Source organism: Carassius carassius, chromosome 27, assembly GCF_963082965.1.
Source record: "Carassius carassius chromosome 27, fCarCar2.1, whole genome shotgun sequence".
NCBI classification, from domain to species: domain Eukaryota; kingdom Metazoa; phylum Chordata; class Actinopteri; order Cypriniformes; family Cyprinidae; genus Carassius; species Carassius carassius.
This window is the reverse complement of record NC_081781.1, coordinates 16941620-16955848: the sequence shown is the minus strand read 5'-3', so window position 1 is coordinate 16955848 and position 14229 is coordinate 16941620. Positions and strand designations below refer to the sequence as shown.

Sequence of the window (14229 nt, the reverse complement as noted above, 5' to 3'; positions counted from 1 at the left end):
GTGTGTGCCGCTCAGGTGAGCAGTAACAGATGGTCAGGGTGAATCTCTTGCAGAGATAAGGAGATCCTGCCTGAAGCCCGTTGATGTAGAGATGATCAGTAACGTCAAAACTCCCCCAGTGACAATTACTGAGCTGTCCGATGCTTAATTAACCACTGTGACCCAGGATTAATTTAGGAGCAGGATCGACTTCTTATTTTTAGCTGTGTAGTTGGATAAAGCTGTTTATATCTTTATCACACTTTCAACCCTTTTTAATGATAATATCTAGCCGTTTTGTATTCCCTTAACTGATATGCAGACATGTTCCTGGACCTCAGTGATCTTTTACAGGTTGGCTTATTTTCATTTCAATTTCCTTTATATATTTTTCACTATACTTACTCTGAATAATATGACGCAACCTAAGCGGCTGTGCATGATGTTCAACCTCCAAATAATCTTTTATACCCTCTATATGACCATTGAAAGTGATACTGTATGAGGCATTGCATATGACATAACAGGTAAGCAGATGCCAGTGTTTTTAGACAACAGAAATCCTGTTATATATCCAACTTCAGTTCATCAAATATATTAGCATCGTTTCTCTTCATTTAATAGGCCAAACTTGTTCACATTTCAATGATTTCCACTGATATAAATGCAGGTAGATGCTAGGGATGGGACGATAACCGGTTTTATCGATAACCGTGATAAAATGTGCTGAAGGTTAGTAATATCGTTTAAAAATGAATTATCATTAAAACCGTGTTTGATTATCGCGGTTTTAATAACTCGCTATTAAATCATGTCCAGCCAGCAACAGTCTGACGCAAGCGCAGCGCATAATGTTTTTTTGTTTTTTTTCGAGAAGGAATGGCGAAAGTCAGTGACTTTTCTATGCTTTTCTATGCTTCTACACTTTTCATTGTAAGGAAGGAAATGCCACAGAATTTAATCTTTCTTTAAATTAAGTGCATAGAGTTGCTTGTTTTATTAGTTGTTTGTTGATTATTAAATATAAAACTTGCTGAAATGTTTTCAGTGTGAGCATCAACTATTTTTGAACACTTTCATCTCGTTTCAACAAAACCGTGATAATATTGATAACCGTGATAATTTTAGTCACTATAATCGTGATATTAAATTTTCATACCATCCCATCCCTAGTAGATGCCATACACAAAATGTTGTAACTCTGAAATCTTAATGTGCAAAGCTAATATTCTCACACATGATATGACTGCATATAAGATTAACTATTTATGATTATTTAATAAACCACGAAGACATTCAAGATTTTTCAATAAGAACATAAAACCTTTGCAATGCACAACTTTTAATGCCATATTGCTGTATTAAACCGCAAGTATAGGATATGAGGCTACATTTTGTTTTTGAACCAGTACACAGAACTGTCTTTATGACTGTATGTACTCTACAGTTTTTAGTAGTTATTTTAGGGTTAGACACTTCTGTGCTTAAGCACTGGTGTAATGTTATTTTTACTTCCCAGCTGTCCACTGAGCTGCATCTGCTATAGAACAGACACTGGACGGTTGGGGCGGAGGCTCAAATATGTCATGAATCTTTAACAAGTATAGCCACTCCCAAATCCGACAAGATCCCAATTTAACCTGCCTGGATGCCTGGCTCACTAGGGACCTGGGCCCGTATTCATAAAGATTCTAAGAATCCTCTCAGAAAACTCTTAATTTAGCTTAAAAACTTTTACGTGGAATCTTAGCTTAAGAGCGATTCGGGACCTATCTGAGAGCAACTCTGAGTAAGGAAAAGACAAAAACTTTCATCTTAGTGAGGAGGCGGGGTTGACCCCGTTGCTATGTATGACACAATCTTTTTAAGACTGAGATTGGTTGGTTGTCCAAGAAGGAAAAAAAGAGTGATTTTAAGTATACGTCTATTCTAATTGTCACTTTGAATTTACATGTGTAATTTTTCCTATTTGACCGTTCTCTCTCACACACACACGCACACACACGCACACGCACGCACGCACGCACACACACACACACACACACACACACACACACACACACACACACACACACACACACACACACACACACACACATTATATGTGTGTTTATGAATCCTTTTTTATTTACCATGCTTTTTATTTCCTATAAGGTATTTGATTGGCTTAGAATGATAAAAATTGTTCCACTCTTTCCAATTACAGTGATTGCTGTCCTATTTAAGTGGCGGTTTGAATGTTGGTTTTAATGTATCAAACATGGAATCAATACCAAGAAGGGCGAGAAAGCCAAACTGGACAGAGGAACAGTGTTTACTGTTAGCCCAGTTAGTGGATTAACACAAGGCCATTCTTAAAGGAAAATTCGGGCCGGGTGTCACAGCAAGGGACACGAAGCAGACATGGGAGCGTATAGCACAAACTATTAACGGTTCATTCCCCCTGCTTGTGCGCACCTATAAGCCTGCTATATTCATAAATGCAGTTTTTTGAGCCTGCAAGGTGGGAATGTCCAGTGGAAACTAAATGACCTGCGACACAATAAGATGTTCTGAAAGTGCTGTAATTGTTTGTGTGATCACTCTGCATACAGAAGGTTGTGACAGACCCACATCATCACTATTGCATTGTTGCATTTTCCCAGTTGCCAAATATCATAATGTAGTGATTATTTTAATTTCTGGCGCTATGGCATTTCTGCGCTGTGTCGTAGATGTTAGCACGTCTCTAATAAGATCAGTCACAAATATGATCCCTGCACGATCTAATCTATAGCGTATTATTAACTCACTGTCATCCATTGTCTGCAACACATTTCTTCTCTTCGTCTTTCTGCCATTTTCTCCTCTGCTAAAGAAACTCTTAAGCCTCTTAAAAGTCCTCGTCTGTGCTCCTAACAAGTTTGACCTTAAGACCACTTTTAAGGGTTGAGATGCTTTCTGAATTACTTTTTTCTTTATTAGGATTTTTTGTAATTTTAAGAGTAAACGCCCACATTTCTAAGAATTTTCTTAGAATTTTGTCACTAGGAGCTTCTTTTTGCATTAAGATTCTTTATGAATATGGGCCCTGGTGCTCAGGGGGCTTCTGAATTTCACATATTTATGGGTCCATTTATTTATGGGTATATTTAAGGTAAAGTTACCTGAGAAACTATCCGCAAGTGCACCTAGGGCTAAAGCTGCTTTAAATGCAAAGGATGGTCACACCAAATGTTGATTTAATTTAGATAATAGAAGATAACTGATAAAGAAAATCTATTTATGATGTTTTTGTAAGAATCCTCATTTTACAGTATTTTTACACAAGTGCCTAGAACATTTAACAGCACTGTAGCTTTGCAGGTCGTTTTCTTGAAGCATCTTGGAGGCATTGCCACAGTTCTTCTGGATTTAGTCTGTATCAGTTTGTCCTGTTTCTTCATGTCATTTCAGACAGACTGGATGAAGAGATCAGATCTCTGTGTGGAGCACTGGCAGTTGTCAAACACCTTGTGCAATCAAAAAATCTCACTGGATTATTACAATTAATGGCAAAATGAATGTTTGGAAACTGATATTTCCTACTGACACATATTTGTGTGTTAAATTTATGCTTATAAAAATATGTAACCACACACACACACTAAATGTATATATTTATATAATAAAAAAACAACATCTTGCCCACAAAATATTTGAATTGAAGTGTGTATCTATATATTGTTTTTACTTTATTCTTGTTATTGCCTTTAAGCAAGAGGCCGCAAACCAACTTAAACGTTAACATGCAAAGTTGAACCTATTAAATACGTTTCTTATTGTTGTAGGTTAATGTTTACATTCTGGGAAAGACCTTCCTCCTGTTGGCTAGAGAGCTCTGTATCAACACTCCGGCCGTCGGTAAGTCTCCCTGTAATGACCTCTCTAAGACATCTCTAATGTAATTTAGCTGACCTGAACAGTACATTTGAATAAACCTCATTAATAAAGCAGGCAGCATGTCTCAAAACAATTAATTTGCTGAATTGGTTATCAATAATATACCGCGACTGGATCAATAAAACGTATACTCAATCTGTTTGTCTGATGTGGCCTATGGATTCCCGCTTGCATCAAAAGGGAGATTTGCTGTTGTTGTACTCTCATTTACTACAATTTCTGCAGTAGTCTGTAATTCAAGCTATTTCAAGCACAGGTTGAAAATGTTTTACCCATCTGGAAATTATATTCATAGCGAGTTGCAGTCTAGCCAGATGTAACTAGGGGGCACTGCGTCATGTCAAAAAATCCATTACGGTCCATCATATTCACCGCAACCCTTTTTCCACCTTCTGCGCACACTGTGAGGACAGAACAGGCCTGCAATTTTAACAGACTCATCAGATTAGAAGAAGCAGAGACAAAATGATTCAAATACGCACCAGAGAACATCCCAATGTCAAAGTACTGGGCATAAACCAAGAATGTAGTCTGATTAGCAGCTCTCCATGTGCCATAATTCCATATTAATCTGTTTTTGTGTGGGGTTTTTTTGGTCAGTATCTGCTGTTTTACCAAGCTGCATCTGCTCCATGTTTACTAAACCCTCAATTAGAATGCAAACGGTGGAGCAGCAGATTCTATGGGCTCAATTCAAACAGACTCCTTTTCAGTTCTTCATGCAGCCTGTTGGGATAATAGGTTCTTTATGTGGCCTTTCAAGATGAATATTTCATCCACACTTAACAATAACTGTCTCATTTACACAAGCCCACTGCTGTTGTGGTGTGTGGGTTCATTTTTTTTTTAGAATTCAGTTTGAATATAATGCATTTCATTATATTGAAAAGGCCCATATGCTCATATTACCTCATTCAAATAATTTTATTTTAAAGTGTATATACCATACACTTTTTGGGAATCGAAAATATAGATTGAGTTCAAACTCTCTCATTGCTAAAATCAGGATTGAGCATAGCATCATTCTTTGGTGCATTTCATGAGTGCCTATGAATAAGTAGGGTTGGATATCATTTGAATTTTATCAATTCTGATTCTGCTTATCGATTATCAGTTTCGATTCCAATGTGATTAACCCTCTGGGCTTCTTCGTAAATGGGTCACACTTAGCTTCCTCCCGCCCGAAAACGGGCGAAGCCTTAAAATTGTACTTTACTTTTTCCCAGGATAACCAATCAAATATATTTTTGTTCTATAATGTTTTCTGATTATTATTTAGAATTTTTAGATTTTTTTATGATACTTTGCATTAATTATATAATTTTTATGAGCTATTTGTTCCATTAGAATTAATATATCATTTTTTATTTTATATTTATTTAAAAAAAAAAAATCAATAAATGCAGCATTTCACATCAAAATAGAGTGCCAGCCTAAAAAAAAAATGTTCCAGGAGAAGAACTTCATCTAGTGGCTTTAAAAAATAGCCACTTTTGTGTAATGTCCTGTACCAGCCTGTAGGCTGTCTATAGCTTCCTATATATCCTATGTAGAAAGGCTATTTGATTCCTTTTGTTGTTTTAGACATGATTTCTCTATCTTACTTGTTTTTTTTATTTAGATATACATTTAGATATTCTAAAAGATGATTACTTTATTTTCTTAACAAAAATGTTTAGATAAGTATCAGGTTTTGCATTATGATTACAATCAAACTATAGCATTTGGTTCGAAAGGGAACACAATGTGTGTGTGTGTGTGTGTGTGTGTGTGTATGTGTGAGTGAATGTGTGTGTGTGTGTGTGTGTGTGTGTTGCATTTGAGCGAGAGTCTCTTTTTGTATTTTTTATTTATTTATTTTTGCATATTCTCAAAATTTGCTGTTGCAGTCTTACCAGTCTCTCTCTTTCTCTCTCTCTCTCTCTGTCTCTCTCTCTGTGTGTGTGTGTGTGTGTGAATTTGAGCAAGTTTTTTTTTTAATTTTTTGAATTTATGTGGAATATTCTACAAATTTGCTGTTGCAGTCGCCAGTTTATCTGTGTATGTGTGTGTGTGTGTGGGGGGGGGGGGGATCTTATTTGCACTCTTGATGTTCTAGAGTGTCACCCCTTCACTGCTGTACACTTTTTTTCAGCACAGTTGCTGATCTGTAGCTTGTACCACCAAAAGTTTCTCTGAGTTTTCCTATTTTTTCGTATTTCCCATTCATTTCCTATGTCGCCCGTTTTCGGGCGGGAGGAAGCTAAGTGTGACTTTTTTTTTTACGACCCTTTAACATATCAGAATCATCTCCTTGATTTTTTTGTGTGTTCATATAGGTAATACAACAAAAGTCACCAAGTTTCATACCCATCCGATGAAGCAAAAAAATTAAACATTTAAAAACGTTCAAGTTTTCGCCCGTTTTCGGGCGAAGAAGCCCAGATAATGATATCAAACATTTATCCTGTGTCTCTTTATTTTGCAAACCATTTATTGAAGCTGAATAACATGAACAAAAATCAACATGCTACATAACTTTTTTTTTTCTTTCCCCAATGTAAGTTGTGGTTCTCTCACGATTCTGAAAGTAAAACATTAGAGAACTAAACAAAATCAAATGTAATTTATGAATGAATGAATAACTCAAGATGTTGTTTCATTACTGGATGAATCGACATTCTTGAACTAATGTCTTGTATGATTCAAAGACAAATACATTTTAATGCCCCCTTTTCGCTACCTACTGGCGAAACATTGTAATTGATAAATCTTCATTTGAAATATCAAATTACTTGCCGATTTTTAATCGTTACCATACATACAGTTTATATCTGTAACTATAAACTTCTATCCCAGTACTTCTGTGATTTGAATGTCTGTTACACAGAAACAAATGATGCTGTGTGGCTGAAAAGACTGTGAAGCGGTTTCATTCATGACACATGACATCGGCTCTCTTTAGGTCAACGGCAGTGCGAATGCAAATGTTAATGTTCAAATCACACTGGTGAGATCGTACGCTGCACGGACGAACCAACAAGTGATCACAACATTGATCGCACATGTTAAAGGTTGAGGAATGAAACAGATGAATCATCGTAATTTAGGAATAGAATCACTTTGGTGTTTGATTCGTGTTTGCGATCTTTAACGATCTATTAAATTAAATTAATTAGATTGAGTAGTGTTGTCAAAAGACCCGGTACTTCGATACCAAGTAGGTACTAAAAAAATGAAAATGTGACGGTACCAGGTTTCTTTAAGTACCGGTGGTACCGGGGCCCGGTCAACCTGGTTCTTGACGCATACAGTGCTATGATTTCCGCGAAGCAGAAAACGCGGACGGAATTTCAAAATCCAGTCTTGATAATGAAACTTACATTTTAATATGGACAGTCACGGAATTTGTCAAAGTTAGCATAAATTAATCAAATCAAATCTCCGTATGGACCAGTATCTGTAAATGTTAAGCCGCAAAAGTTGGTTGAAATATGAATCCTGCATGTTCTTCCGTCTCTGAGTGAATGAATGAATGGTTTGTTTACTACATAGACTGAAGCGCGTGCCGCTTGCATTATTTTCTGCATCTGCCGTCTCAATGAGGACAGAAATACATAAACATCACCAGAACTGTTCTGAGTCACTTCACAAGCATTTTACCGTTTCATTTGAGTAAAACCAGTGTCAAAATAAAAGTAGCCCGTCAAAATAAAAGTTCATTTTTACATAAAGCATTGTGCTAGAAATATTACTATTATTTTACTAGAATGTATGTGATACTGCTACTACTGTTTAAAATTAAAATAATTTTTTTATAAAAAAATCAATAAAACTTTATTTTTTAAAGAAACAAAATCACACAATATTTCTTCCATGTTTAAATTTTAATAGCAAATCCCCTTTATTTATCCAAAAAATTAAATGTTTACATTTCATTAATTAAAAGACAAATTAAATTTGGGTGAAACCTGTTTACTGTTTTTCATAATTATATTACTTGTAGAAAAACTTTAAACATAATTGTAAATATGTAAATTTTATTTTTAGTGATAAAAAGTTTTTTTTTTTTTATTAGAATATTTTTGTGTTTTGCTTTGGTACCGAAATTGGTACCGAGAACCGTGGATTTTCACTGGTATCGGTACCGAATACTGAAATTTTGGTACCGTGACAACACTAGTGGTGAGACCTCTCTTGCAACATGTTTAGCTATCACAGATATTATAACTTGCTTAGCTTTTTGGGCATCTGATCGCAAATGTAGCCAAACTTTGGAGCATTTAGATTAGCGAGCAAGGTCCTGGCAGATCACTAGGTCTGGTCCTCAGATAAAAAGTAAAACATTTTTAAAAAAGCTCATAGGAATCGATAGGCGGAATTAAAATATTAATTTGATAACAAGAATCCGATTCCTGACATTAAGTATCCCATTCTAGAATCAGAGTCGATTTTCGATTCCCAATCCTATGAATAAGTGAAAACAACTTTGGATTTGAATCACAAAAATGTTTATAATCTGCAGTTCAGGAAGCTGACCACTAATACAAGACATTTTATTTGTCAGTCAGCATCAAGCTGAAAACAAATAAGTTATGTACAAATCATGAAACACTAGTGGCTTTTGTCCACTATCAGAGCAGTACAACTATCTTCATTTATATATATATATATATATATATATTTATACTGTATAGAGATCTGCTTGCTGCAGTGTCAATAATTAAATCAAATATATAATTTTTGCAATAAATAAAGCTGATGAACATTCCATTCATCTGAGTCCACTGTGGTTCTGAAGTGCCATTACCATTAAGTTCACCGCTGCTACATAATAAAGGCAAGAGCCTCACAAGACCCTGTATTCAATCAAATTTAATTCCAGTGAGCGGAATGCACTGCAATATGGACATCCTGACAATTTTAGGCATAGAAGACCAGCTCTGGGATCTGACCCCCCTGTACTCCGGTTCCATTGGTACTGTCTGAGGAACACTGGAACTGGAAGGTCACCTTTCCACATTGCACTTCCGTCATACCCTCCTGTCCAAAGTAGCTAAGTTCACTCCCATCCAATATGGCACTGACTGTGTAGAAGGTGTCCTGCTCCACTTGGACCGGGTGTTCAAACCATACAGAGAAGGTGTTGCTGGATCCATCTGAAACAAATTTTGTTAGGTTCTGAGCCAGTGTCACTCCTTGGCGCTTGAGTTCAATCTTGACGCTGTACTCTGCCTTTCCACCACTGGAACCGTACAAGCCAAGCCCTGCGATGAAGATCCTCTTATCCACCGCGAACTGGATGCTATCGCAGCGTCCGCGGTAGCGCCATTGGTTACTACGGTAAGCCGAGGACTGGAAACGATGGCAGCGCTGTGGCGTCAGACCCTTTCTTTTCTGCATTGGGAATTCCAGCTTGGGCTTATTGGCTGCCGTGTACCACAGGAAGACATCATGAGTCTCTTCCAGCGTTAAAATGTCTGACTGTGCGGCTCCGTTGGCGAACTCCTCCAGGGTCATGGTTGGGATGCGAACCAAGTAGAGAGCCTTGCCCAGTGCTGCCCTTTTATTACAAGAGGTCAGTCCCAGTCCCTGCCTTTTGCATTCAGCCACTGCCCAATCGAGAGCCGCCTGGAAGACCACCGCCTCTCGGGTGTTTAGAGTCTCTCGCTTTAGTATGACCTCCAGTGTTTTAAGATCAATCTCACAGAAACCCTCAGAACGAAGTGCCAGCTCGGCCTGAGCATCAATGACCTCCCAACACCGCTGGGTCAGCTCAGGCTCCTCGAACAGTCGACTCTGGGACAACAAAACACAGGCGTTTTTGGCCTCCAGGCTCGTCTCCAGAAAGGTGACGCAGGCTTTAGCCAGAGCAGGCACTATATACTTTTTGGCAGCGTACAGAGTGGCCAGCACTGTGTCCGCTTCAAGTTCAATCTCATCACTGTACATGTACCTGGAAGTGAATAGAAAAATTTTGAAATAAACAATGTTGTTCTATAAGAACTTATAGAAGCATTAGTCTTTGCAGTGAATGAGTTTGGAGTTACATGTAGGGGTCAACAACAAATGATAAAAAATAAAATAAGAGGAAAATCTAGTTAAAATGCATCTTAGAGATCCATTCTTTGTAATGTTATGTTTTTCAAAACCATATGAATGCAACATTTAAGAACATTTTCAATGTGATTCTAAAAAAAAAATGTCATGTGGTGTAACCATGTAAAAAATTATAATTTTCCTTACACCTTGAATAAATATGAATGTATTCATAAATATGTAATATGATTAATATTTTTTCCTGTTTTATCAAGGTAAAAAAACAATTATTCATTCATAGATATCATTAGATTTTAAAGGAGTTGTACCACATGACATTCATTAACAACCTGAACTCAGTCATAAAAAGTGTAATTACGTGATATTTTAACAATTATTCACCTAGACAATCATGAGGGACTACTTAACATATTTTCTTCTCCACTCTGGCTTCAACAAATGACACCAAAAGTTTGCCAAATATTAATAAACAGTTGTTCATTTTTTTTTCTAAGAATTTGGAAAATGTATGTAAAGGAACTAAAAACAGGTGTATTGATTTAATTCTACACATGGTTTGCATTATATATTTGTAAAAATATTTATAGATGTGTACTAAGAAATCACTGAAGCAAAGTCCTTAAAATTAAGGGGAGAACTTACTTCAAAAGAATTAAAAAAGCAGCAGGCTCCACGTCTGGAATATGAATTTCGGCTTCTCCTTCTGCTAGATCTCCATAAAACATGGCACCAAAAACAGAACTCCCCACTGCCAGCACATACTGGAAGCACAAAAGCCACACAAGAGCGGTTAAGCAGAGCCTGATGAAACAGACACTTGAGAAGCGCTTTTACTCGGGAGGATGCGCTCACCTTGTGCGCTGGAACTTTTTGGGATGCGCCAGGCGGACCCACAACAAAATGAACATCTGCCATGAGTTCGTTATTGAACATCAAAGCATTCCTGAAGAGAACAAAATGCAACACAATATTTAGTTTATGAACCCATAAGAGCGTGTATGACTCGAAAAGCAAGCCGAATGCGCCCTTACCTCTCTCGCAGCGTCGGATGAGTGGACTGCCAGCTGGCAGTCTCGACGTTATTATTGTTGATGTTCTGCTGAGTGGCAGTTGTAGTCGGCGTTGTCACCGTTTGAGTGACTTGGACGATGGTCTTTTTGCTGGCAGCTGTGACTGCTGTGCTGTTACTGTTGGGAAGGTTGGTATTTATGCTGGCAGGATAGAGTTCTGCAGCCATCTTCTTCCTCAAGGACAATGTCACGATTTCATAGCATACTGGCAGCTTGTTGAGCTGTTTCCCACTCTTTCTAGTCCTTTTTAAGGTTTCTGGAAGCAAAAGGAAAAACGTCAAAAACTTCATGATCCTGCCATATAGGCAATCTGGCGTTGTTGGCATCAGCAAGTCTATCCACCAGTCTGCAGAGTAATTAAAAGGCAGGTGTAGCGGGAAAACAGCTCATATAATTTAATTAGAAACTACAAGCCTCAGTCACTCGAAATACGTGCGCTTCCAATGCGTTTTTCCCCATTTTGGAGACATTTACAAAATAACATCAACGTATCCGTCCAGCGGAAATATTCCAGCTAGAAAATTATTTCCTCGTCATCATCGCATCCTTGATCTCGCGCCAAAACGAACTTTATACAGTGAAAGTAACACGATACAAGTAAAGCAAGCCACTACGTTCGGTTAAATAAGTCTGAAGAGATCCGAATCGACCAAGGAAAATGCTACGTGGTCCTTGTCATCCTACATGTCTGTGATGTATCCCTCTCAAGCTCCTCTACTCTGTATTGTAAAGCCCGTTTTGTGTGACGGGCGAGGACGCCCAGCTCTCTATTGACAAATCAAGCTACGAGTGAATCGGACGTCAGTGGCCCAGAGGCCCCTCCCTCAGCCAGCCCCTCTCTCGCCGCTCACATGAGCACAAATTAACCCTTTGCGCATGGTTTTTTAGGGTTTGGAACCGAGAACTGTTCCTTTAAAAACGAATCAACAAATCGAATTACTTTTATTGAACACAGTGCTAAAATACTGTGCTACACTGAACAGCATTATTGATTCCCAAACGACTGACTCTTATGAGTCGGTTATTTTTAGTATATCAAAAACATACGCGACCAGGGTAGTCCGACTACCTTTGGAGCGATTCTTATGAGTCGGTTCTTATGCCGGTTCATGTCGGTTCAAAACATTTACGTATCAATCTTTGCGTGGCGTTACTGAAATAACCTGACTGGCAAGTTATTAATTTCATGTGTTAATGAAACACAACCTGCTAATGTGTTATGTTTAAGGCTTGTGAGACCTAAATATGTGTAACGTTATACTGACTAGTTGTTTACATGGAAACGTGTAGCTAGATACATATAATTTTATTTAAAAAATGTTTTAATTAAATACGGTATCGCATATTCATTTTACTACTTGTTCAGTGCAAGTGCAAGACAAGTACAATCCAATGTGCTTTCAAAAAGCCTGTGAAAAGTCATTTAAAAGTCTGTATGTATGCACACCTTTTGGAAATAAATGTAGGCTACTGCATTTATTTATGTTCTGTTGAATCTGACACAATGTTTTAATTTATAAATTTAGAGCATTAAATGTTATTTCTTCCTTATATAAGTTAACCTCATAATAATGGAACCGTAAGCAACATGAATCGTTAACAAAAATCTGCATCGAAACCAGAATTGTTAAATTCTAGATATAACGTTGCATCTTTATTGGACAATACATGTTCACGTCACCACTTCGACCAACACGGGAATTAAAAAATATCAAAATGTATCATATCTTACACTAGCGTTATCCATGTCATCACCTGAGGCCAGATTTGACCAGCGTTATATGAAATGCCGCGCGAAGCTTTTGAAGGGATTTAAAAAAAATGTATTTCATAAAGTAACTTTTTCTATCGACGCGCAATACAGAACTCAATGCTTTACAACCATCACCGAACTCCAGTTGCAGTGTTTCAACTTCATAGGATCAGTCAATTTGCTGATGCAGCCTTAAATGTCTCATAAGGGGATAAACATCTGCAACGAAGTGCTCATACTAAGCAAATCTTTGAAGTGGTCGGTAGAAATATCGTCCGCGTTCACCATGAACAGGTCCTATCAGTGTTTATAGCGCGAGCGTTCTTTACAACCCGGTTTTAAAGAGATAAAGTAGAAGCAGAACCGAGCTACCGTCAACATAGACTTGTCCACCAAAACGGACTCTTCAGTCGAAGTAATATGAATCATTATTCGCAATTCAATAAAACAATAACCGCAGGGGAACTCAAATAGCACATCATAAGTCGTTCTTTACCTTAATGAGCCGACCGAAGCTCAGCTTGCAGGAAAACACATTCGGGTTTGATGTTTGAAGGCTCGCTGGCAGCCAGGAGCCATGTTAAATCTACAGAGAGAGAGCAAGAGAGAGAGAGAGAGAGAGAGAGAGAGAGAGAGAGAGAGAGAGAGAGAGAGAGAGAGAGAGAGGAGAGAGAGAGGGGGGTTGGGCTTGCACAGCTTTCCCGGATCTCCAACAGAGGGCTCTGGCGCTGAAAACTGGATCCTTCGCCTACGATAAGCGGCTTATCTATCTCATACAATTTAGAAAATGATGTATTTTTGCCAGTCAGAGTGTGTGAAACATGCACACAGAGAGTGAAATGTACTAAATGTAAAGCACTTTCAGTAAGTCACGTCTAAAAAGTACACCGAGTAACGTCTTGCTACCTAAAAAGTTTTGTTTTATTAAATTTAATAAACTTTTTGAGAAAGGATGATTACTACACATAACTCACATAAGAGGACTGCTCCAATCTTACCAGTCTTATAGAAAACGCTTTGTTTATTCTCTGTGATATAGCTGCTCACTCATGGAAGCATTGCATTTAGTTATTAACATAGTAGTCTATAGGCCTACTGCTAAAGATAAATACCTAGAATGATAACAAAGTGCATTAAATGGTGAAACTATATGCAAAAAACAGTGTTTAAGATTACAGTAATATATTAAAATAATATGCTAAGAAATACATTATCATGCAGCATTAAAGGTTGCTTTTATATAGCTAAAAATAACTGGAAGCAGACACTAGAAGTCTTGCACATTCAGTTTACTGATGGCTGCACCCACTCTTGCATTATAAATAAGGTTGATATAATGCTTTAAGTGAGTGTAAATGCGACATAAAAGTAGATCTAAACAAACACACAAATCAAATCAGTCAAAATGCAATGCAATATGCAGCTTTGTAATAGCAGAAGCTGTTAATGTGACACTGTTGGCAGATA

General features: G+C 37.5%; 2 protein-coding genes and 1 long non-coding RNA gene across 4 annotated transcripts in view; 1 reads left to right on the top strand and 2 right to left on the bottom strand.

Annotated features, from left to right (window-relative positions):
- brf1b (BRF1 RNA polymerase III transcription initiation factor subunit b) overlaps positions 1-14229 on the top strand; it is a 70951-nt gene that overhangs the window by 16832 nt on the left and 39890 nt on the right. Inside the window, 2 exon segments of the mRNA XM_059513630.1 lie at positions 302-333; positions 3789-3861. Coding sequence (XP_059369613.1) covers positions 302-333; positions 3789-3861 — 105 coding nt within the window.
- On the bottom strand, positions 6352-7046 carry LOC132107298 (uncharacterized). The gene is made up of 2 exons (XR_009424265.1): positions 6721-7046; positions 6352-6673 (listed from the first exon to the last, which is right to left on the bottom strand). It is a non-coding gene; the product is annotated as an uncharacterized LOC132107298 (long non-coding RNA).
- Positions 8374-13382, bottom strand: btbd6b (BTB (POZ) domain containing 6b). Of its 2 annotated transcripts, XM_059512981.1 has the most exons (5): positions 13259-13382; positions 10971-11265; positions 10792-10882; positions 10582-10700; positions 8374-9835 (listed from the first exon to the last, which is right to left on the bottom strand). In XM_059512981.1, exons 2-5 carry the CDS (start codon positions 11174-11176, stop codon positions 8803-8805), a joined length of 1449 nt encoding a protein of 482 aa, XP_059368964.1. In that variant the 5' UTR covers positions 11177-11265; positions 13259-13382; the 3' UTR covers positions 8374-8802. The 2 variants fall into 2 exon arrangements, with proteins under 2 accessions (XP_059368964.1, XP_059368963.1); XM_059512980.1 differs by lacking the exon at positions 13259-13382 and having other exon boundaries at positions 10971-11742.